General features: G+C 38.3%; 1 protein-coding gene across 1 annotated transcript; it reads left to right on the top strand.

The window, feature by feature from the left end:
* NAE1 (NEDD8 activating enzyme E1 subunit 1) lies at nucleotides 1–24,917 on the top strand. Its single transcript, XM_059667841.1, has 20 exons — nucleotides 1–127; nucleotides 4,353–4,456; nucleotides 4,543–4,603; nucleotides 6,766–6,796; nucleotides 7,479–7,550; nucleotides 7,777–7,856; nucleotides 8,661–8,770; nucleotides 10,336–10,445; nucleotides 11,968–12,030; nucleotides 12,430–12,493; nucleotides 13,046–13,137; nucleotides 15,338–15,397; nucleotides 15,488–15,621; nucleotides 16,973–17,048; nucleotides 17,347–17,386; nucleotides 19,592–19,678; nucleotides 20,709–20,801; nucleotides 23,173–23,287; nucleotides 23,374–23,423; nucleotides 24,678–24,917. The coding sequence occupies exons 1-20, from the start codon at nucleotides 75–77 to the stop codon at nucleotides 24,785–24,787; spliced, it is 1,605 nt and encodes a 534-aa protein (XP_059523824.1). The 5' UTR covers nucleotides 1–74; the 3' UTR covers nucleotides 24,788–24,917.
* Nucleotides 24,918–25,235: the final 318 nt, after the last annotated feature.

Here is a 25,235-nt window from a genome sequence, read left to right on the forward strand (position 1 = left end):
TAGTGCGCCTGCGCGCGGGCGGCGGAGGTGGCGGTACTCTGCAGGGCGCCGGCTCTTCGCGCGCCGCCGCGGCCATGGCGCATCCGGGGAAGCTGCTCAAGGAGCAGAAGTATGACCGGCAGCTGAGGTTAGCCGGGGCTCACCGCGTCGGGCGGGCGGGCCAGTGAACCCTCTGCGTCCGTGCCGGGCCTAAGCGAGCGAGCGAACTGCGCGGCCGGGCCTCTCAGGCCTCCCGCCGGGCCCGCCCCTGCAGGGCTCGGGAGCCGGCGCTCGGGCCTCCAGCCTGGGGCCGGGGGTGCTCCTGCAGGGCCGACCTCCTGCCCGCGGGGCGCGCCCGCCCTCCGAGCAGTGTGTTGTTGGAGGTGCGCGGTCCCCACGGCGCAGCCTTTGTCACCGGGGCGGCCGTCGGCCCCGCCTCGTTGCGCTCAGGCTCCCGAGTTTTGCAGAATGGGGGGGATCGCGACTCCCCATCCCCGCGCCGACGCGGTCCAGAGGTTTAGGTATTGTTCTAAGCCAGCGCTGTCCAGTAGAAATACAATGCGAGTCTCCTGTGAGCCGGGTGTGTCATTATGCATTTTCTGGTAGCCACGTGAAAAAGAAACAGGTAAAGTCAACTTTAATAATACAGTTTAACCCAATATATTCAAAATATCATTTCAATAGGTAACCAGTATTTACATTTTCTTATATATTGACCTCGAAATCGGCGTCTTACACTACATAGCACATCTCCATTCTGACAGGCCTCATGCCTAGTGCTCAGTAGCCACATGTGGCTAATGGCCCCCTTCATGGACACTGCAGGTCTGGGCCATCAGGCAGGCCCTTGGCTATTTCCTCTCCTTTGCTTTTTCTCTTTACCCTCCCCCTTCCTTATTTATTGAGCATCTTCGGTGTGTTAAGGCAATGAAAGGACCAAACGCTTGGCTCCCCTTCTTTCTGGAGCCTGCACGCCAGAAGTTACAGGAGGTCCCTAAGGCCATTTGCACCTACAACTGACTACAACTGAGTGCTGTCTTCGGGCTTTAGGCACTCAGCTAATTCTGAGAGCAGCCTTGACGGCAGACAATTCTCTGCTTTATTGATGGGGAAACTGAGTCTTGGAGAAGTTAGATGACTAGCTCTGTGTTTGAGCCAGGGTGTAAACTCAGGCCCTTCTCACCTTTTCAAAGCTGGTACTCAGTCACATCCCTCTGGGGAAAGAAGCAAGGTGGCAGAGCCCTTGTAACCAGCTCATGCTCTCTTGCAAATTCTTGGAGTTGCTTGTGTTTTGAATGCAGATATAGCCATCCCTGACAGAGCTGAGATTGTATTTTTGGTTACTAAGTAACTGGAACAAAAGAGTTTTTGCTGAGTTCAGTCCATGGAAGGATCAAACTTCACTTTTCATAATAAGAACTAGTTATTATGTTGAAACGTCGGAGGGGAGCAGTTAGAACAAAGATGTACAGCCAGCCAGCACTCAACAAGGCCCTGCTTTCTTAGGCCAACCAGAGCAGAGAGGATTGATTTCTTGTTTGGGCCCTTTCTTGAAACATGTTATCTAGAGATGCACCAGTGATCTCTTAGGCTCACTCTCCAACTACCCAAGCATCCATCAACCAAGTATGTCAGGTGTCCTCTGTGTGCCCTACTTTCATAGGAAAACCTGATGTTTCCAGCCCTTCTGGTTCTCCCAGGTTTTTCCTCCTTTCACTTGATAACTGTCCAGTGATCACTAACCCTGGACAGGACATTGTGCCAGGCATTGGGACTACAGTGGTAGATACAGGGAGTGATCTGGGCCCTTATGGAGCTTAGAGTGGAATGGAACGATGGATAGTCAGCAAATAAAAAACCAAATAAGGCAGTTGTAGTTGTGACACATGCTGCAGGACATACTGGCTACAGGATAAGATAATCTGCTTTAGATCAAATGACAAAGAAGGCACATTAAAGTCTATCCGTCCTCCAGGCTATGGAATTTTTCTAATGGTTTGGGCTCTCCTTATACTTCTTAGAGTGACAAGAAAAGATAAACTAGTGAGTTTTCTGGGTGAAAATCAGGTTGGCTCAGATGCCATGATACATGTGTGCTCATGTACCTTGTCCTCTTAAGGATATGCCTGTGTGAATCATTTTAACATATATTTCTAATCTTTAGTACATCTTTTTTTTTTTTTTTTTTTTTTAAATATATTTTATTGATTTTTTACAGAGAGGAAGGGAGAGAGATAGAGAGCTAGAAACATCGGTGAGAGAGAAACATCGATCAGCTGCCTCCTGCACATCTCCTACTGGGGATGCGCCCGCAACCCAGGTACATGCCCTTGACCGGAATCGAACCCGGGACCTTTCAGTCCGCAGGCTGACGCTCTATCCACCAAGCCAAACCGGCCCTGGCTTTAGTACATCTTTGTTAATGCTTAATTTTTTAATTTATTAATCATGCTATTAGAATGTTCATTGGGTATTATATTTTAAAGTACTACAGAAGTCAATGTGAGGCTTTTCAGATGATAATAATTCAGTTTTCTTTCTTTTTTTTTTAAAAATATATTTTATTGATTTTTTACAGAGAGGAAGGGAGAGAGATAGAGAGTTAGAAACATCGATGAGAGAGAAACATCGACCAGCTGCCTCCTGCACACTCCCCACTGGGGATGTGCCCGCAACCCAGGTACATGCCCTTGACCGGAATCGAACCTGGGACCTTTCAGTCCGCAGGCCGACGCTCTATCCACTGAGCCAAACCGGTTTCGGCGAATAATAATTCAGTTTTCTTGATAAAGCTTTTCTCACTCTTATAGACATCACAAGTCTTATATCAAGTGTCAAGATCTTAATTATACCGTAACTATGTAACTTAAGGAGAAATGAAATAGAGAACAGAATCAATTTTAAGTCTAAGGCACTTCTTTTTTTTTTTTAATATATTTTTATTTATTTTTTACAGAGAGGAAGTGAGAGGGATAGAGAGTTAGAAACATCATTGAGAGAGAAACATCGATCAGCTGCCTCCCGCTGGGGATGTGCCCGCAAGCAAGGTACATGCCTTGACCGGAATCGAACCTGGGACCCTTCAGTCTGCAGGCCAACGCTCTATCCACTGAGCCAAACCAGTTAGGGCCTAAGGTACTTCTTTAATGTTAATGTGTATTTTTAAAGACTTTGCGTTCTGTAAGTTATCTGGCTTGAACTGAGTAATGGACAGGAAGCTGAAAGACCAAGTGTCTAGTTTTTTGGGTTTTTAAAAAATATATATATTTTATTGATTTTTCACAGAGAGGAAGGGAGAGGGATAGAGAGTTGGAAACATCGATGAGAGAGAAACATTGATCAGCTGCCTCCTGCACACCTCCTACTGGGGATGTGCTCCCAACGTACATGCCCTTAGTTGGAATCGAACCTGGGACCTTTCAGTCCACAGGTCGACGCTCTATCCACTGAGCCAAGCCGGTTAGGGCCCAAGTGTCTAGTTTTGATTTGACCCCCTCCCCTCCCATCTAACCATGCACGGCATCAATCTTTTTTTTTTTTATAAATATATTTTATTGATTTTTTACAGAGAGGAAGGGAGAGAGATAGAGAGTTAGAAACACTGATGAGAGAGAAACATTGATCAGCTGCCTCCTGCATACCTCCTACTGGGGATGTGCCCACAACCAAGGCACATGCCCCTGACCGGAATCGAACCTGGGACCCCTCAGTCCACAGGCCGACGCTCTATCCGCTGAGCCAAACCGGTTACGGCACACGGCATCAATCTTAGTCTTAGGTTACACAGCTATATAATCCCCATAACACCTCCTGTTGTTCCTGTTTTACATATTTGCCATGGTTATCACATCTGTTATTCTATGCAGGAACACTTTAAAGATCATTCAGCCAAAACCGGTTTGGCTCTGTGGATAGAGCGTCGGCCTGCGGACTGAAAGGTCCCAGGTTCGATTCCGGTCGGGGGCATGTACCTGGGTTGCGGGCACATCCCCAGTAGGAGATGTGCAGGAGGCGGCTGATCGATGTTTCTCTCTCATCGATGTTTCTAACTCTCTATCTCTCTCCCTTCCTCTCTGTAAAAAATCAATAAAATATATTAAAAAAAAAATAAAGATCATTCAAATAAGAAAGTTGTATTTTTTAAAAAAGGTATTTTTATTAATTTCAGAGAGGAAGAGAGAGAAATATCAGTGATGAGAATCATTGATCTGCTGCCTCCTGCACGCCCCTCACTGGGGATTGAGCCTGCAACCAGGGCATGTGCCCTTGACTGGAATTGAACCTGGGACTCCTTTAAGTCAAACCAGCTAGGGCAATAAAGTTGTATTTTTATGAAATGCTTTTAAATGTTGAATTTGTATCTTGTTTTGTAGGTTGTGGGGTGATCATGGGCAAGAGGCTTTAGAATCTGCTCATGTTTGCCTAATAAATGCAACAGCCACAGGAACTGAAATTCTTAAAAACTTGATACTTCCAGGTAATGTAGTTTTGTGGTTGTAAATTTACTTCTTTAAGGTTTTAACTAGAAATATATATTATTGACTGATTCTCTTTGTCTCCCAGGTATTGGTTCATTTACAATTATTGATGGAAATCAGGTCAGCGGAGAAGATGCTGGAAATAAGTATGCTTTATTCTTTTCAAATATTTGCATGTTAGGGAAGGCAGTGTATTGTCACAGGAGAGTGAGGCCTAAGTCCCAGCTTCACCTCAATCAGGGTGACTTGACTCAGTGGACAATAATCCCTGTTTTGGATTATGGCGAGGATGAAGGGAATTAATATAGCTCAAATGCAAGCACAGTGTCTGGCCAATAGGCCTTTAATAAAATACATCCATCATTACTATCTTTATTGCTGTTATTAATGCAAAGGAGTAGTCATTATTTTTTTAATTGTGGAGTCTGGACATTTCCTAAGTCCTTGCATGGATTCCTGGATGTTAGTATATAATCAACACTAATAAAAGAGAAAAATGGTAATTGGCGTACGAGCTACCCTTTTCATTGGCTAATCAGGGCTATATGCAAATTAACTGCCAACTAAGATTGGCAGTTAACTGCCAACAAGATGGCGGTTAATTTGCATATGTAGGCACAATGCAGGGAGGCGAAAGGGAAAGCAGGAAGAAGCCCCCTGCCACTGACAGTGATCGGAAACCCTTTGCCCTGCCCCCCAGCCATGATCGGAGAATCAGGTGCCTTTTCCGCCCTGGCCAGTGATAGCAGGAAGTAGGGGTGGAGCCAGCGATGGGAGCTGGGCACGGTCGAAGCTGGCAGTCCCAGGAGCTAGGGGTCCCTTGCCTGGGCCAAAAGCGAAGCCCATGATCGCGGGGCCGCTGCAGCTGCGGGTCCCCGCTGCCCGGGCCGGACGCCTAGGCCAGAGGCATCAGGCCTGGGCAAGGGGCCGATCCTGCGATTGGAGGGTGATGGGGGTCAACGCCTGAGGGCTCCCAGTATGTGAGAGGGGGCAGGCTGGGCTGAGGGACACTCCCCCCCACACACACACACCCAGTGCACGAATGTCGTGCACCGGGCCCCTAGTTAACAATAATTGTATATTTGAATTATAAGAATAATAAAATCTACCTTTTACTTGCAGTGTCTTCTAAGCTTAGTCCAGGTATATATCTCTCTCCACTACACTGTCTCCATAAAAATGCTGTTGTAAAGATGGCCTTTATGTCATTCTTCAAAGCTAATCATATTTAGATGTTCAGAGCATTTCAGACTCGCCTTTTCAGGGACTTGGAGTCTGGGATCTTTCATATTTGTCAGTATACAGCAGCAATGAATAAATACAAGGAAAATCAGAATTTGGCTCATATTGAACTTTGATACAAACACAACCCTTTTATTGGTGTCTGTAAAGAAAAGGTCCTATTACCTTTGTTTACTTGGTTGCTTAGAGCAGGATATAATAAGAATAAGGCTTCTTTTTCTTTCTTTTCTTTTTTAAAAATATATTTTATTGATTTTTTAACAGAGAGGAAGGGAGAGGGATAGAGAGTTAGAAACATCGATGAGAGAGAAACATGGATTAGCTGCTTCCTGTACATCCCCCACTGGGGATGTGCCCGCAACCAAGGTACAGGCCCTTGACCAGAATCAAACCTGGGACACTTCAGTCCGCAGGCCGATGTTCTATCCACTGAGCCAAACCGGTTAGGGCTAAGGCTTCTTTTTCTTATGGAGCCACTGAGCTTGTGCTATAACATAGCACCCTGACTGACTGATTAGAAGCCTCAGATCTGGGCCCTGGGATATGACAAGGGTATGTGTGGGAAGAAGCCTGAATAGATCTGTGATAGTTTCCTGCAAAAGCAAACAGTTGGATACAGCATTTCCCACGTGTGGCCTGTGGAGCATGGCTCTGGGGAATGTTAATAACTGCTAAATGGGCAAAGGGATTCCATGGGCAAATGAAATTAAACATTTCTTTAATATAAGACTTCAATATCATGTGTGTTGTGTATGTTATGAATTTCCAAGAGGGAAATATAACCTCTGGTGATTCCTAAACTTTTTAAAGCCAGAGAACTCTCTTTCCTCTCAGAGCATCTCATGAAATTCTTATTTTGTGCTGCACACTTTGGGGAACATTGATTTATTAGCTTGTCTTTGATTACAAGTTTCATCCAGTTTTCTTCCCCCAGGAAGGCTGTTACAAACTGTAATCAAAATATAGTTTGTTTTACAATATGAATGAAATGTACCTGGTATTACAAATAACCTTCCCTTTATATAATCAAAGAAGCCCTTAATTTTATTTTTTGGGTCTTTTTCAGTTTTTTCCTTCAAAGAAGCAGTATTGGCAAGGTAAACAATTAATTTGTTACAGAATATAGTTGAGTTTAAGCATTTAATGATGCTACTGTATTTTGGTTTCTTGAAAAAGTTTTTGACTTTAAAAGAGCTTATATTTCTCTGAGAAAGAAGTTAAATTAGCTCATTTTTTTGATCTTGTAAATTTTATAAGCTTTGTAGTTTAAGAATGTAGAAGTAGTATATCTTTTTTATACTGTATCCTGTATTAATGCTAAATCTTGATTGATGTTAATGTCCAGAGGAAAGAGTATTTTTAACTAAGAGCCAGAATATCTTTTCTTTTTGTATTTCATATTAAAAATCTTACAAAGTCATATTAATCAACTTAGTACAATATTCTAAGTGGAAATGACTTTTTTTAATGATTGAACTCTTGTACAGTATTGTAAATTGATCTAGAATATTCCTGCCTGGTGCTCAGGGTTTTCTGGTCATTTGCATAATCAGAAAACTAGGATGCAAATAAACTATTCACTTAAGAACTCTGAATAATGAGTTCTTTCTAAGGAATATTGTGGTTGAGTCTCAGTTTAAACACTATGAAAAGCAGAGTTGTCATCTGTGCATGAAATTTGGTGTAATTTTATATTTTGTTTGCTTTATCTGTTAATTGAAGGGTTACATTTTAACCAATTTTTTTCTAATTCAAGTCAAATGCTTTCTTTTCAAAAAGAACCGAGCTCAAGCTACCATGGAATTCTTACAAGAATTAAATAATGATGTCTCTGGGAGTTTTGTGGAAGAGGTATATATGTATATACATTATTATTTCTGTGCAGAAATTTTATTTTTTAATAATTCAAAACACTAGGAATTTAGAAATTTGAATTTTTGTATGCTATTTAGTTGAGAGTTGAAGTTAACATTGGAGTCTAGCATGTTGCCTTATTTATTTTAAATAGCTTAACTGTTTCTGCCATGTTTAATATGGTTGTGAACTTGTTGGATTTTTTCCCCCTTGTCCCATTTAGAGTCCAGAAAACCTTCTAGACAATGATCCTTCATTTTTCTGTAGGTTTACCATTGTGGTTGCAACTCAACTTCCTGAAAGGTAAATTTTTATGTTAATTTATTTTTAATTGAATGTCTTAATTAGATTTGCATAGTTTTGTTTTTTCTGTAGAGTATGGCTTTTAAAAATCCCTAAACTCTATGGAAACCTTTAATTGGAAGCACTTACGGATCTCTAGCATCAAAAAATAGGAAAGAAAGATACTGGATGTGAAACTTCAAAGGATATATATTTAGAGCCGTTAAATTGAACATTGGTTATTTTAAGTGGGAAAAAGAACTAGTTAGAAGTAATTATAGGGAGTACTTTGAGGTATATGCAGGAATCATACATTTTACAAATGTTTTCCTCTTTTTTTATGGAAATATTTAGGAATTGTCTTTTAATAACATTTTCCCTAATACAAAAGTTGAGTCTTTCATAGCCCTCTAGTCTAGTGGTTCTCAACCTTCTGGCCCTTTAAATACAGTTCCTCATGTTGTGACCCAACCATAAAATTATTTTCGTTGCTACTTCATAACTGTAATGTTGCTACTGTTATGAATCGTCATGTAAATATCTGATATGCAGGATGGTCTTAGGCAACCCCTGTGAGAGGGTCGTTCGACCGCCAAAGGGGTCGCGACCCACAGGTTGAGAACCGCTGCTCTAGTCCAAAAGATAAGCTTTCTTTGAAACTGCAACCTTGTAGAAATGCTTGTTTTTCAGTATATTCTTGACCTGCTTATAATGCAATAGGTATATTTTTGCATTTATAACTTAGTAACAAAAGTACTTTGTTTTAAGGTGTTTTGTTATATATCCATTTGCTTATATTCTTACTTGTTGTGCCTTCCTTTACAGTACATTACTACGTTTAGCAGATGTCCTCTGGAATTCCCAAGTCCCTCTTTTGATCTGTAGGACATATGGACTAGTTGGGTATATGAGGATCATTATAAAAGAACATCCAGGTAAAGTTGTTGCACGTATGGGGCTTGCTTGTCATTGCTTTAGCTATGATTTTAGAACTTGTCAACTTTAAATTACAAAGTAAATTTGTAGCAGCACAACCAGTTTATAGGTTCAAAGTGTCAATCAGTGACTGATGTAGGCTTTAATCTAGTATTTCCTTTACTTACATTATAGGAGGATAGAAAACAAGAGATAAGTAGGTCCAACTTCTTCATCTTATTAGGAGGCCTAGTTGCTGTGCAATTATCTAGCCTTTTTTTTTTTTGCCTCTTAACATACATAGGGCATGCATGTATGGCTACGTACAGGCGAGAGCCAAGGTGACACTGACACCTAGAAGTCACACCACCTTTTCCCCACCAATCTTTTATTCCATTCTCATACAGGCCTTGTACTCATCCAGTTCAGGTACAATTCCACAAAACAAGGCGTTTACCTAACTACTGTTCCAAAGAAAAAGTGTTATCAGAAACCAAAGTCATTCATATGCAGGCTTGCACCAGCTCAAGACTGATGTTAGTCCTTTACATACCCAATTTTAATCTTAAATGACGGTAACATTTTAATTCATTGCTCTGAGTCATTGGCATTGGTATCAGCACGGAGTAGTAGTTAGTATCTGCTTAACAGTGAGAGAGTGACTTGAGAGGATAAGCTTTTGGCAGCTGATGTTGGGCCATTTAAGAGTTGTAAGTGGGAGAGTGACAGTAACAACTTTAAGTGGGTCGCTGAAGCTGAGTAGAGAATGAATGGATTTGAAGAGGCAAAGATTGGAGGCAAGAGTTGCTGTTAGGAGATTTCCAGTGGTTTATATGAGAGAGGGAGAGAGAGCCACTAAGAGCAGATGTTATAAGGATAGGGAAGTGGGAATAGATGATAATGAAGGTTAACATTGCTAACTTTGTGCCTGTCTTTATATGAATTATTTCATTTAATCTTTCTAATATCTTATAAGATAGATACTATTATCTGCTTTTTACAGATGAGGATGCTGAGGCACAGAGAGATAAGTTGCTTGTCTCAGGTCACACAGCTAGCAAGTAACAGAACTGAGCCTAGCTTTAAAGACTCACTGGGATGACACACTTTTCTGAACTCCCCTATGTGGAGAGCTGTGTACAGAGTGACATCAGGATGTGAGGAGTGACTGATGTTGGGCCAAGGAAGCAAGAAGGTCAGGGATGACCATCAGGTTTCTAGGGAAGAGGTTCAGGTAGATGGTGATGATGTTTGTTGAAGATGACAGGAGGAGTAAGGTTAGGTTGTTGGGTAATATCTGAACACAATTTTACCAGTTTTGATCTTTTTCAATTGTAATAACATTTTGTTTTGTTTAAAGAGAGTCTTGGTTTTTACTTTCATTACAACTGTAGTCACGATTTGTGCTTTTAGTAAAATGTATATGTAAATGTAAATTTACCTGAATAATGAACAAAAAAACGTTTTAAAACTATAGACCCTATGCCCATTTAAAAATAGATTTCCCAAATTCTTGTAATGTAAGGTATTGCTAGCAGTATTACTAAAGAAGTAAGTTTATCTTTTGGTATTATTTATTTCACAGTGATAGAATCTCATCCAGATAATGCATTAGAGGATCTACGACTGGATAAACCCTTTCCTGAACTGAGAGAACATTTTCAGTCTTACGATTTGCATCATATGGACAAAAGGGTTGGTATGACCATTTATTTATTTATTTATTTATTTATTTATTTATTTATTTATTTATTTATTTATTAAAAGTATGTTTCGCCTGGCTGGCGTGGCTCAGTGGTTGAGCATTGACCTATGATCTAGGACAGTGATGGCGAACCTTTTGAGCTCGGCGTGTCCACATTTTGAAAAACCCTAACTTAACTCTGGTGCTGTGTCACATATAGAAATGTTTTGATATTTGCAATGATAGTAAAACAAAGATTTATATTTTTGATATTTATTTTATATATTTAAATGCCATTTAACAAAGAAAAATCAACCAAAAAAATGAGTTTGCGTGTCACCTGTGACACACGTGTCATAGGTTCGCCATCACTGATCTAGGAGGTCACGGTTTGATTCCTGATCAGGACATTTGCCTGGATTGCAGGCTTGATCCCCAGTGTGGGGCATGCAGGAGGGAGCCAATCAGCGATTCTCTCTCATCGATGTTTCTATCTCTCTCTCCCTCTTCCTTCCTCTGGAAAAAAAAAAAAGTAAACATATTGATTTCAGAGAAAGCAAGGGAGAGGGTGAGAGAGATAGAATCACAGATCGGCTGCCTCCTACACAATCCCTATTAGGGATTGAGCCCACAACCTGGGCATGTGCCCTGACTGGGAATTAAACCGTGACCACCCGGTTCATATGTCTACGCTTAACTACTGAGCTACACCAACCGGGCTGACCTTCCATTTTATAGATAGACTTAAAACATTTTTGAATACACCAATGTGAGAAAATACTATAAACCTCCATGGTCCTGTCATCCAGATTACATAGTAACAACATTGTACTTAATTTGTTTTAAATAAATCTTTTTTCTCCAAAATTTAAAAAACTTTTTTATTGAAGAAAAGTACATTAACTGAACATATCTATGTAATTAACACCTAGATCAAGTAATTGGACATTAATATATTCCTCTTCATAGCCCTTTCCTAAACAAATAGATGCGCTTTTTAAAATAGTTTGAATTTGGGGTGAGTGGGTGTTGAAATTGACTCCACTTGAAGCTTATTTTTAGTGTTTGCGAATTACCAAGGCAGCTGCATATTTTGGTATGAAAATAATAATATTTATAACACACCATATAACTTAAGGAGTATATGTATTTTTTTCTACCTACTTATTAATTAAAATGCAGGTGTTGGGTTCATCAGAAAACCCAGAAACAATCTTCCTGTAGTCTAGGATTGGTATCTGAAATGAAGATATTTAAGCTTTATTTTTGGGTGGCAGTCTCTGAAACTGTCTTTTGATGGCGAAATGGGGACAATCATAGTACATACCTGCCATATTAGGATGAAATTGGTCACTGCTTCTAAAAAAGTTTTGTGAAGCAATTTTTATTAACCCAGTTCATTTTCTTTCATTCATTATTTCATGTATACTGGGGAATGATCATAAATATTGTTGAGTTTATTGAAAATGATAGTGAGGAATAAATATTAACTAATTAATGTTAACTGATATTTTTTCTCTCTCTCAATTTTAGGACCATAGCCACACTCCATGGATTGTGATCATAGCTAAATATTTAGCACAGTGGTATAGTGAAGTATGTCCTTTTTAAAAAAAAAGAAATTCCTTATGTGACTGTGTTTTCAATTTATTATAAAGGATTTCATTAGAGCGGGTGGGAGATTAATTTTCTTTCCTTGCTTGGCTTAGGGTAGGTGGGTGCTTTTCAGTTTAGATCTAGCAGTTCCTGTTTCAATACTGATATTTTTACTTACTAAATGAAATTTGAATGAATGTCATTCTGAAACTGGCAGTGGGGAATGAATGTAGAGAAATGACCCACAGTTTCTGTTTCTATCAGGTTAGCCTCTGATTTCACTGGGGTGCGTATTTACTGATGAAATCTCATGTGGATGGGAGAATAGGGAAACTGGACTCTCAATTTCTATATTTTGAGTTTTTATAACTAAGTTTTTAATTTTTTTAACTGATTTAGACAAATGGACGAATACCTAAAACGTATAAAGAAAAAGAAGAGTTCAGAGATTTGATTAGACAAGGTAATATGGAATGTGACTAAATGTTACATAAGGTTTGAAAAGCAAATTGCTTAAAGCTAATGTTTATTGGATTTCTGTCAACACCTTTGTCAAATGATGCCATCATTAGTTCATATTTTATTTTGCTTTGGGAGAAGATTAGGGAGCCATTCCTTGTACAGTTTTAGGAATGACTGGTGATAAACCATATTTATTCTTTTTAAAAAAATATATATATTTTATTGATTTTTTACAGAGAGGAAGGGAGAGAGATAGAGAGTTAGAAACATCAATGAGAGAGAAACATCAATCAGCTGCCTCCTGCACATCTCCCACTGGGAATGTGCCCGCAACCCAGGTACATGCCCTCGACTGGAATCGAACCTGGGACCCTTCGGTCCGCAGGCTGACGCTCTATCCACCAAGCCAAACCGGTTTTGGCCATATTTATTCTTAAGTTTCAAAATATCTGATCCTCCCTTCAGAACCTGACAAAGTTATTTCCATAATGTTGGGGAGAGAGAAAGAGAAAGAAGAAAAAGGTTGTTTGTTAACCAAATTCTATTTTAATAGGAATTTTAAAGAATGAAAATGGGGCTCCGGAAGATGAAGAGAATTTTGAAGAAGCTATTAAAAATGTGAACACAGCACTAAATACAACTCAGGTATTAAAAGAGTTGCTGAGGGATTCATTTAGAAAGGTGTTTTCTGAAGTCCTTATGATAAAATAGTTGATTTTAGATTTAAGTTAATATTTCCTAAATTGTATATAGTTGGTTAGAAATTAGTATCTATAATACAGATAGACTCTTGTTTTAATAATATTCTATATTGTCCTAGTTAAATGGACATGAGTGCTTCAGTATATAATAGTGATATGATTTATATAAATCAATTATTTGAAGTACATGATTTGTGAATAGTAATCGTTTGGGTGTAGGAATTATACACTGAAGGTGATAACTTTGCTGGTCCAAAACAGTGTTGCCTGAAAAGTTAAATTTTACCCTGCATTAGATTTTTTTTTTACCTTGAGATTTTTTTCACTTTTATTATTTTATTTTATCATATTTTAATCCTTACCGGAGGATATTTTTCCATTGATATTTCAAGAAAGTGGAAGAGAGAGGGAAAGACGGAATTTTTGTTTTGTTTTTGTTAATCCTCACCCGAGAATATTTTTCTATTGATTTTTAGGGAGAGTAGAAGAGAGAGGGAAAGACAGAAACATTGATGTGAGAGAAACACATCGATTGGTTGCCTCCTGCACATGCCCTGACCAGGGCCGGGCTGGGGAGGAACCTGCAATCTAATTACATGCCCTAGACAGGAATTGAACCTGGGACCCTTTGGTCTGCAGGCTGACACTCTATCCACTGAGCCAAACTGGCTAGAGCTGCATTTGCTTTTGACAGTAATTTTTAGGATATAAAGGAAATGTTTTTAAATGACATTGACACCTTAAAAATTACTTGGAGGATAACTCATTTTAGGTGCCCTTTTGTTGTTGAAGCCTGGCAAGTGAGGTTTTGAGGGAACTTTGGAATAACACAACTGGGAGTTTAAGTTAGAATTTTCTTATAATTTAAAACAGCAACAAATGCTGCCTTTTAAGTTAGAAAAGCACTTAAGCTCTCATAAAATTTTTGGAGACAAAGAAGTAGTGTTTCTGAGTGAGTAAAAGTGTGTGCTTTGTGCATCAGTTTTTGGGGATGATAAAAATGTTCTGTGTCTTAATTGGGGTGATGGTTAAAAATATATGTATAGTTATCAAAATGCATTGGATTGTACATTTAAGAGTTGTTCATTTCACTTAATGTAAAATTTACACCAATTTAAAAACACACCAAGGTTTTCATGACTGGGGGATAATGAACTAAGCAAAGAGATAAATGCACCAGGTACTATGAACATAATTAGAACAGAACAGAGCTAGAGCATGATGGGGAGGACAGAGGTCTGGGGTCCAAAGGGGCCAAGGAGACTCAAAGAGATGTGTTTAAGCAGAGCCTGCGTGAAGTGACATGCGGAGATCTGGTAGAACTTTTAGGCTGCGGAACCACATGTGCAAACAAAGGCCCGGAAGTGGGATGAAGCTCAGTATTCGTTCAAGCAGTTAGACTGCCAGGATGATTGGAGTGAAGTGAACAAGGGGGGAGTAGTGAGAGGGATTGAGTTTGGAAAGGCAGAAAGGGCCAGATCATAATATCCTTGCAGGCCATTGAAGTGTTTTGAGCAAGGGAGTGGAGTGATCAGATTCATATCTAAAAAATTATCTGGCTCTTGTGAGAAGAGATAGTAGAGGACTGGGAGTGAAAGCAGAGAAACCAGTCAGAGGTTACCAGTAAGACATTTTTTTCCACAGCAGAATCAAAGCCTATAATTTCTAAAGTCTTTATTAATGTATGATGCTCTTGCTAGCGTTAAAAGTCTTTTTTCTAGTTTTTGTCGGAGGGTTGTCTCTTTCAATAGTTGCTAGAGTGAAAGGGCTGCAAATTTTTGACAAGAAGGAAAAAAATATGAGGGACTACAACTCCAGCTTGACATTAATGTCTATAATCTTTGTTATATTTTAAATTGTAAATATATTAAAAGATTTACTTGGCTCCTTCTTTATTCCATTTATGATGGAAAAGAACAGGCCAGTCTTTAATGCTAACAACAATGGGCAGGATGTGACTTTCTTCCATTCTCTTTTTCGTCATCAAACTTCCATCTGGTACTCATTCTAAATAAAAATGTAAGAAAATCAGAAGTATGTATTTGATTACAGTTTAAGAATTCAAAGAACTTATTCAGAGAAACAGTGAAAATAAAGGTGGGCAGATTCTTAGTATAAGTAAATGTTTCATGTTTCTTTGGTAGATCCCAAGCAGCATTGAAGATATATTTAATGATGATCGCTGCATAAATATCACCAAACAGGTAACAACAACAAAAAGTAAAAATAGTGCCACCTTAAGCTTTGGGTCAGATTCAAATGCCACATAATAATTTTTTATTTTACTTTTTTAGACTCCATCATTTTGGATTTTAGCTCGCGCCTTAAAGGAATTTGTGGCTAAAGAGGGTCAAGGAAATTTACCTGTCCGAGGCACAATTCCTGACATGATTGCAGATTCGGGCAAATACATAAAATTGCAAAATGTGTAAGTCACTGTTTTCAAACTATGTAACAGAAAAATTTGTTTATATTAGAGATGAGAATATTTTACTAGCCTATCAGAAATAAAATGGAAAGCTGTTATAATCTAATTGCTTTAAAAATAAGCTGAAGAACTTAGAGGGCAGATTTTTAAAAAAATAGATTTTATTTTTTAGAATAGATTTAGGTTCACAGCAAAATTGAGTAGAAAGTGCAGAGTTCTCATACCCCCCCCCCCCAGGAGACAAATATTTTTCTTATGTATTTCATAATAAAATGTAACATTTGAGCACTTAATTCTGTGCTATGAGCTGTCCTATGTATTAACTAATTTGTATTAACTAATTTAATATTCACAACATTAGAGAGAGTTACCGTTTTGTCCCAGTTTTATAGATGAGGAAACTGAGGCCTAGAAAAGGTAATTTATTCAGGGTCAGACAGCTGGTAAATAGCAGAACTAGGATTTGAACCCATGAAATCCATCTCCATACTTTTAACTAGGCCCTATACTATCTTTTATTTGTAACTTAAAACCTGGAAGTCTTGAGTTTGGATGAATTTTTTATTAGTAATGTTTCATAATTTAAAGAGTTCGTTTCTATAGATAGACAACTGCTATCCAGGTATCACTAGCCTGAACCCAGGTAGACTGACAAAAGGATGGTTCTCAATGGGTATTACCCTTATGTAGTTTGGACTTGGTGCAGATGAAGCCCAGGCCACTGGCTTGGTTTCCTCAAGGGCCAAATAATGTCACACAGAAAAGATCTCTGTTCCTTAACAGATTGCACTCTTCATCTCAGTCGTTGTTTACAAATCTTTGTTGTCTTAGCCTAAAAGTTCAACTACTTAAAACTTGGGAAAAGTCAATTGAGGATAGAAAGAAGTATGACTTCACATTGGAGGGAGTTAGCTTAACACTTATCTTCAGAGGGTGAAAATGTAAATAGACTTTAAAATTTTACATTGCAGGTGGACAGTTTTGAAGTATTTAACTTTCCTTGGACTTGACTTCAAGGAGAAAAATCATGTTCTTTAGTAACATGTGTTGCAGATTTTGTCAGAGAAGCATGGATCATGGATGATGGAGGGCAGTTTTTAAGTTGGGTGCGGTTAGTTACAGAGAGAACCTGGGATTATTGGATTCCAAGTGTCCATCACCAACCCTGGGAAGATCCCCAACCACTAACAGGTGCTGCTGGCAGCGTTTCCATGGCATTTTCACATTTCATATGTCCCAGACCAGTCTTTTTTCATGAAAAGGAAAACAATGTTTTGTTTGCTTCCTGGTGATATTTACAATTTGCTGATTTTAAAATTTGTTAATAATAGCTTTTTTTTCTTTTTCCCAGTTACCGTGAAAAAGCAAAGAAAGATGCTGCCGCTGTGGGTAATCATGTTGCCAAATTGCTGCAGTCTGTAGGCCGGGTAAGCTGCTGGGCACACTGTGCCTTTGATGGACAGCACAGCCCCATGTAAACCTGATCCCATAACTTCAGCCAGAAAAGGTTTAGAGATGGAGGGCATGGCACTGGCCCTGTGCTTCTTAGGAGGGATCTCTCACTTGCCTGCCTCGTGAGAAAGACTTTTAAGGAAAAAATGTGTTTTTCCAGTGCTCTCCCAGCACTTGGAGAAACCTTCCCATCCCACAGTGACCATCTTTGTGCTGTACCCTCTGCTAACCTCTCTTTTATTCTGGAGCAAAATCTGCATTGTCTCTTTACAGGCACCAGAGTCCATTTCAGAGAAAGAATTAAAATTATTCTGTAAGTCCCCTTGAATTAATTTCCTTATTTTGTTTCATAAAAATGTGCCATAAAGAGTGTTCCCAGGAATTTGAAATAGTTGAAATTAAAAATTTCTCATAATCTCATAAATATTATTGGGTAAGGTTTTTTATTGTTATAATGTAATAATAAATGGAGGTTATTTTAAGACTGGATCAGAGCTAGAACATATCTATCTATGGCAATGCGAAAAAGACATGAAGGTCAGTTATTTGAAAATTGTCATTAATACCGAATTATTTTCACCTTATTGATTTTAAGTAATTTGGGAAAGTTTTATCTGAAGGCTTTGAGTATGAAGTCGAGTTATATGTACATGGAGAGTATTGGTTTAACTACTCAGTTTGGTCTGTGTTTAGTGACTGTAATAGAATTAAGAATTTTACCACCTGGTTTCAGATGGTTAGGCTCCAGGTGTTTTTGATAACTCCTCAGTAGACCTGAAGCATTTCTTTTTTTTTTAATGTTAAATTAATGAACTTTATTTTTTTTAAGTAGGTTTACAGTTGTGAGTACGAGAAACAGTTTATTCTTGTATTATTACTTATTATTGTATTATTTTCCATATGAATAACTGTAAACCTACTTTTTTTTAAAATATATTTTTTTATTGGTTTCAGAGGGAAGGGGAGGAGAGAGAGAGAGAGAGAGAGAGAGAGAGAGAGAGAGAGAGAGAGAAACAGAAACATCAACTACGAGAGAGAATCACTGATTGGCTGCCTCCTGCATGCCCCCCACTGGGGATTGAGTCCACAACCCAGGCATGTGCCCTTGACTGGAATCGAACCCGGGACCCTTCAGGCCGCAGGCCAACGATCTATCCACTGAGCTATACTGGCTAGGGCTGAACTTTATTTTTAAGAGCAATTTTAAGATCATAGCAATGTTGAGTGCTAAGTACAGAGATATCCTGTGTACCCCCAGACCCAACACATTCACACCATTCCCCATTATGAACACCTCCCCCCAGCATGGCCCATTGGTTACAGTCGATGAACTGACATGGACACCTCATCACCAAAGTCCACACTTTACGTTAGGGCTCACAAACAGGTGTTGTACCTTCTGGGGTTTTGACAAACGTGTAAGGACATGCACCCACCATTATAGTGTCATATAGTTTCACCATCCTAAAATTTCCTGTTCTCAGCCTATTCATTGCTTCCTTTCCCCCTAACCCATGGAAGCCACTAATATTTTTATTGTCTCTACACCATTTTGCCTTTTCCAGTGCAGTTTGAAATGATACCCCTTCCACTCTTGCCTCTATCCAACCCATTTTCCAACGAGCAGTCAGAAAGATCTCTTAAATAGGCAATTAGACCATACCATTTTCTGCCAGACCTACAATGAAAGCGGATCACCTTCCTTCAACCTACAAGGCCTTGCATGATCAGGCCTCTGCCTGCTTGCCTAGCCATCTCATGCCACTGTTCTCTGAAGCATTTCTTTTTAATTTAAGACCTAGTTTAAGAATAATCCAATCTTGTTTACATGCTTTCTGAAGATAAAGTCTACATTTTGCATGCTCTTCAATCCTAAAATATATTTATCAAACTTCTCCATTTCATCACTCTTTCACAGTGTTTGTTTAGGGTTAGTTTTAATGTTTTGTTCCATTACTAATCTTGCACCTTGTTTCGGCATATAGTGTTTGTTCTACTAAGTCATATGATACCAGATTAAAAGCTGGATGTTGCATATTTGAGAGTTTATTCTGTTCCCTCTATTTTGGGATATGTTTGAAAATTTCCATAATATAATATTTTTGTTTTGTTAAAACCTTACATGTACCAAAAGCACAATATATATAACACTTTCCTTTCGGACTACTTATCCATAATAATGATAACAACTACTGTTCATTAAGCCCTGTCAGGCATTGTGCTAGGTACTTTTAATCCACAACTTTCAAAGCTAAATAATATTATCCCCTTTGTGAGGCTCAGAGAGGTGCCGTCATGTACTTACTCAGTGCTGAACTGGTTGTAGTCCCAAGGACATGAATTTAGGATGACTCATGTTCTAGTGCCTTCCCTGCTAACCATTAGAGTCGAACAGGAGACATTTCTTCACGTTGCTATGTCTGAAGGGTATAAACACAATTTCCTGTTCTTAAAGAGATCTGTGATTTGGAATATTCATGTGTCTCAGTTACCTTTATAATGTCTTTCCTGTGTTCAGGTAGCAATTCTGCATTTCTTCGAGTGGTAAGATGTCGATCCTTAGCTGAAGAATATGGCTTGGATACAGTTAATAGGGATGAAATTAGTAAGTATAATAATCTTTTGATGCTAGGTTATTAATTTTATTTTTTTCCATCCTTCCTTTAAAAATTGAATTTATGGGGGTGACACTGGTTAACAAAATTTACAGGTTTCAGTTACACAGTTCTACCGTACATCATTTGTGTCTTCACCACCCCAAGTCAAATCTCTGTCCCTCCCCATTTATCACACCTATATCCTCATTCACCTCCCCTCGCTCTCCCTCTCCCTGGCAATCACCACATTGTTGTCTGTGTTCATGAGTTCTTTCTCTTTTTTTTCTTCTTTTCTTTTTTGCTCAATTCCCTCACACACACACACACACACACACACACCACACACACACACACACACACACACACACATACACACACAGCTGTCAGCCTGCTCTCTATGCGTCTTTCTCTATTTTGCTTGTTAGTTCATTAGATTCCACCTATGCGTGAAATCATACGGTACTTGTCTTTCTCTCACTGGCTTATTTCACTTAGTATAATGCTCTTCAGGTCCATCCATGCTGTCTCAAAGAGTAAAGTTTCCTTCTTTTTTTACAGCTGAGTAGTATTCCATTGTATAAATGTACCACAGCTTTAATTTTAACTTTAAAGAGATTAATATTTTATGTATAATAATATTGAGTATATGGTGATAATATAAATAATGGAAATATTTATACTCTAAATTTAATTCTATAAACCTATCCAAGTAGTCATAATTTCACAATGTAAAACTTAATACATAAATAAATTGTATTTAGGTAGGTTACTAAGTTGTGTGATAAATAGAGCTAAAGTCAGCATGTTACTACTTTAGTAGAGATTATGGTGACTAGTTAATAGACTAAGACACCTGGGTTTTATTACTGTGTATCCCTTTATTTTACTATTATTTATCACTATTTTATTGTCACAAAAGATTAAAATTTTGTGGTAAAATTGCCTTGAGACCTAAAATCTGAGTATATAGTAAGGTCCATCCTTCATTGTTTTTATGTCATGAATTACTCAAATTATATTGAATTCTTTCCCTTTCAGTTTCCAGCATGGACAGTCCAGATAATGAGATAGTATTATACTTAATGTTACGGGCTGTGGATAGATTTCATAAACAACATGGTAGATACCCAGGTAAGAATAGCAATCGAATTATCAAATATAATAAAATCTTAAGTAGACACTTGACTTAAATCTTAAAGTGTTCTTGGGTGTTTACAATTGGTCCTTGATTTTTACATTGCAAACAGTTTACATCACATCTTAATGAGGAACTACCATTTGTTTTGTAAGTGTAACTATTTGCAAATAGTGTTTGGTTCTAAACCATTACAAGGGAATGTTGGTTGAATGCATATAGAAGAAAACATTTTTCTGTCGTTTTTCACAGTTTACCTCTAAGAGTCACATGAGTTTAATTTAGTGGAAATGGAAAGTCACAAGAAGTATGCCAGTGACTCCTGAACTCAGAGCTCTGAAGATGTAGAGATTTCTTTGCTTAATATCTATTTTTTGTTATCTGTAAATATAATGATTAGGGAATTGGCATAATTTCAAAGATTTTCAGTTGCCCAGAAAATTTTCATTAAGGTAAGTTTAATTATGCAGGATTATTGCATAGCAGTGCATTCTAGGTATATCATAAAACCTGTTGCCCCAATTGATGTCATATGTCTACTGAGTCATAGTAGTAACGAGCTAGCTTATCAGAAGAAAGAAAAGAATAAACACTATATGTATTGCTTTATTTGTATTATTTGATTAGAATATTTTTATTATCTATTGAATAACAAACTATCTCAAAACTTAGTAGTTTAAAACAATAAATTATTATATGACGACTTTGTGAATTGGCTGGGCTCAGTTAGGCATATCTCAATGAGGAGCAAGGATCTTGCATGATGCCTGGAACTGGAGTCATTCTGAAGGGTTGACTGAATTGGACATCCGAGAAGTCATTTTTGCTCAGATGTTGGCACTTTAGTCAGGATAACTGGAACTGCTGGGGGCTTGTCAGGCATCTGTCACCACATAGCTAGCTAGGGTTTTCTTGTAGCACGGCATTTCTAGAGTAGACTTCTTACATAGTGTCTGGCTTTCCCAGAATTAACATTCCAGAAGACCCAGATGGAAGGTACGAGGCTTTTTATGACTTAGTCTTAGAAATCACAGCATCACTTACGTTGTGTTCTGTTTGCTTCCCAGGGCCAGCTTAGATTGAGTAGAAGGGGGCTGCATGAGGGCATAAAGGGGGGATACATTGGGGAGCCACCTTGGGAGAGTAGCAACCACATAGAGCATAGGCTTTGAACCTAGGTTCAGATCCAAGCTCTGTCACTCTCTCTTGACCTTGGATGAGTCACTATTTCCCTCTACGTCTCAGGTCTCATATTTATGAAATGGCAATAATAGTATCCACTCTATTAGACTGATAGGGTAACATATATGATGTATGAAATCACTTTACACACTGCCTCGCACCTTGTAAGTGCTCACTAAAGGGTAGGTATTGCTATTATGAGGAAGAGTAGTGGTGATCATTTTTAAACCATAGTAGTTAAAAAATACTGATTTTTTTTTAATACGTGGAGGTTATGGCAATTATATTTTAACTTCCAGCAGTAATAACAATTAGTAGCTTACCTTTGGAGATATTATAGTTTAATTATTAACAACTGTCTGGGCTTGTATCTGTTTTGCTATTTATGAGCTAAGTAACTCAGGCAGATAACTTAATGTGTCTCAGTTTTTTCATCTATAAAATGAGAATAATAGTACCTACTTAATAAGGTGATTGTGAGGATTAAACAGTATACATATGGTACTTATAGCAGTAACCAGCATTTGTTAATGCTCAGTGTTACCTGTTGTTATAGTTTTATGTCCTCTGTGTCATTTAATCTCTTGGAAATGAATAATAAACACCATAATTTTTATAAAGGGTATAAATAGGACATCACTTCCTCATTCATTCAATTCTTCTATCAAAGTATTGAGCACCAACTGTGTGCCAGACACTCTTCCAGGTACTGGATATGGAGCAGTGAACAAAGCAGACATATCAAACTCAAATTTTAATAGTTTTTGATGGTTTGATTTTTTTTTTTTTAAATATATTTTATTGATTTTTTACAGAGAGGAAGGGAGAGAGATAGAGAGTTAGAAACATCGATGAGAGAGAAACATCGATCAGCTGCCTCCTGCACATCTCCTACTGGGGATGTGCCTGCAACCCAGGTACATGCCCTTGACCGGAATCGAACCTGGGACCTTCCAGTCCGCAGGCCGAGGCTCTATCCACTGAGCCAAACCGGTTTCGGCTTGATGGTTTGATTATTACAGGTTTGTGATATTTGCAAATATTGGTCTCATACATTGTTATTTTTGTTCTTCATTTTCACACCTTACTTTTTTGACTAGAAACTGGAGTAAATAAAAGAGGTAGCCATTCATTTTGAATCACATATTTATTTCAATGAAAATTAATTTGCGTGTATATTTTTAGGGGTATCTAACTATCAAGTTGAAGAAGATATAGGAAAGTTGAAGTCTTGTCTCACAGGCTTCCTTCAGGAATATGGACTATCTGTAATGGTGAAAGATGATTATGTCCACGAATTGTGAGTATTTCTTAAACCATATTAAGAAATAATACTTGTGCCTGTCCTAAGCTAGTCGAAGTTCATGTCTCCTTTCTTTCCTATAGTTGCCGATACGGAGCTGCTGAGCCACACACCATTGCTGCGTTCTTAGGGGGTGAGTTCCGAAGATGAGAAGACAGGCATCAGTTGTTATATAGTACAGTTATGAAGTTGTGTGTTTTTTTTTAATGTTTTTATTGATTTCAGAGAGGGAGAGCTAGAAACATCAATGATGAAAGAGAATCATTGATTGGCTGCCTCCAATCCCCCATACTTCCCCCCCCCCCCCCACACACACACACTGGGGATGGAGCCCACAACCTGGGCACATGCCCTTGACTAGAATCAAACCTGGGACTTTTTAGTCCACAGGCCAAAGCTCTATCCACTGAGCAACACTGGCCCGGACAGTTTCGTTTTCTTAACTGTTTTACCGAGGGAGGTCAGTGAAGCAGGATGTTGAATAGTAGCTGGCACAACGCTTTTATATTCCTTCACTTTGTCCAGGTCTTTGTTTTCAATTTCTTCCCTGTGAGACCCTCCTCCGATTTAAAGCTGAGGCCCTCCTCTTGCACTCACACCTTCTTCCTGCTGTTTCTCCTTCGCACTAAGGCCATCTGAGAGGCTGTTTCACTCATTTGCAAATGGTCTCTCCCTCACTGCTGGAAGGGAAGGGCCGCGGGCACTGATTTTGTCTTCAGTTCCTACCATATTCCTGGTGCCCAGAACAGCGTCTGGTACAGAGTCGAGTCTCACATTGCACTGAATTAATGAGTGTTTGTGAAAGATCAAGCTTCAGGTTATAAAAGATGAAGAATTTCTTTCTTAGTAATTTTTTTGTTTGTTCTGTTGTTTTGTTGTGTTTTGTTTTGTTCTTCTGTTGTCATGTAACTGCATGAGTAGTTACAGCAGTATTTAATAGAGATTCTTTCCAAATTACAAATGTATTAGAACAAATACACCTTTATTCCCTTTTTATTGTAAAAGTAAAGCAGAAGGGAGTCCTTAGAGAATCTTTTCTGCCTATATGTATCGTTTAAAATGCAATCAACTATACTACTATTTTGATGTTTTTTTACTTAATATATCTTGCTAATGTTTCTAAACACCATAATTAAAAATACTTCATTCTTTAAAACTGTGGCATAATATCCCAAGCTATGAATGTATAAAACAAAAGTTTTTAACATAGTTATTAAAAATTATGGTCCTTTATTTTGATATGACACAGTAAATTACATCTGTTTTGGATTGCTTTTAAACACCTTTGCTTTTGGAAAAAGGGAAGGTTTTCTTTACAGAATTGATATTTTTATGTAATTCTTGAAACTTACCTTTTTCAAAGATTTGTTTTCCTTTTTCCTTGCAGGAGCTGCTGCTCAAGAAGTTATAAAAATAATCACCAAACAATTTGTAATTTTTAATAATACTTACATTTATAGTGGCATGTCACAAACTTCAGCAACTTTTCAGTTGTAGAATAAGTATCCTATGTAGTGTGTTAATAATTGAGACTGTAATTGCCTTTGGGTTGTGCTCTAATCTGTAAAATTCTGCTAAGGGAAAACTTAAATTGTTTGCTTAATAAACATTTTCTCATTTGTAATAATGTGGTCATGTTTGGGGGGTTGTGGGGGGCGGGGGCGGGGATACTGTGTGAAGGAAGCAGTCATGTTTCCCAGAGAATAAGAGCTACCCATTTATAATTGATTCGTGATTTTCAGCTTGCTGTTTCAAAGTTACTTACAGAAATCGTGTTTCATTAGAAATAGCTTTAAGTACTTTTTTTCTTACAGTCTTAAATAATGAATTTAATACATGTGCAGATTTTAGCTTTGGACATCTTAGCACCATCCCTATTAAAATTAATATAAAAGCAAATATTTCAGACGTATTAGTTTTAACAGAAAACAAGGACAGAATGCAC

This window comes from Myotis daubentonii, chromosome 15, assembly GCF_963259705.1.
Source record: "Myotis daubentonii chromosome 15, mMyoDau2.1, whole genome shotgun sequence".
Lineage (NCBI taxonomy): Eukaryota > Metazoa > Chordata > Mammalia > Chiroptera > Vespertilionidae > Myotis > Myotis daubentonii.

What these genes read in the sequence shown, in the direction of transcription:
- NAE1 (XM_059667841.1), top strand. Translation starts at nt 75, where the DNA reads ATGGCGCATCCGGGGAAGCTGCTCAAGGAGCAGAAGTATGACCGGCAG. An exon ending in TAAAAACTTGATACTTCCAG is followed by an intron (nt 4,457 to 4,542) that starts GTAATGTAGTTT and finishes TTTGTCTCCCAG; the next exon opens with GTATTGGTTCATTTACAATT. An exon ending in GATGATTATGTCCACGAATT is followed by an intron (nt 23,288 to 23,373) that starts GTGAGTATTTCT and finishes TCTTTCCTATAG; the next exon opens with TTGCCGATACGGAGCTGCTG.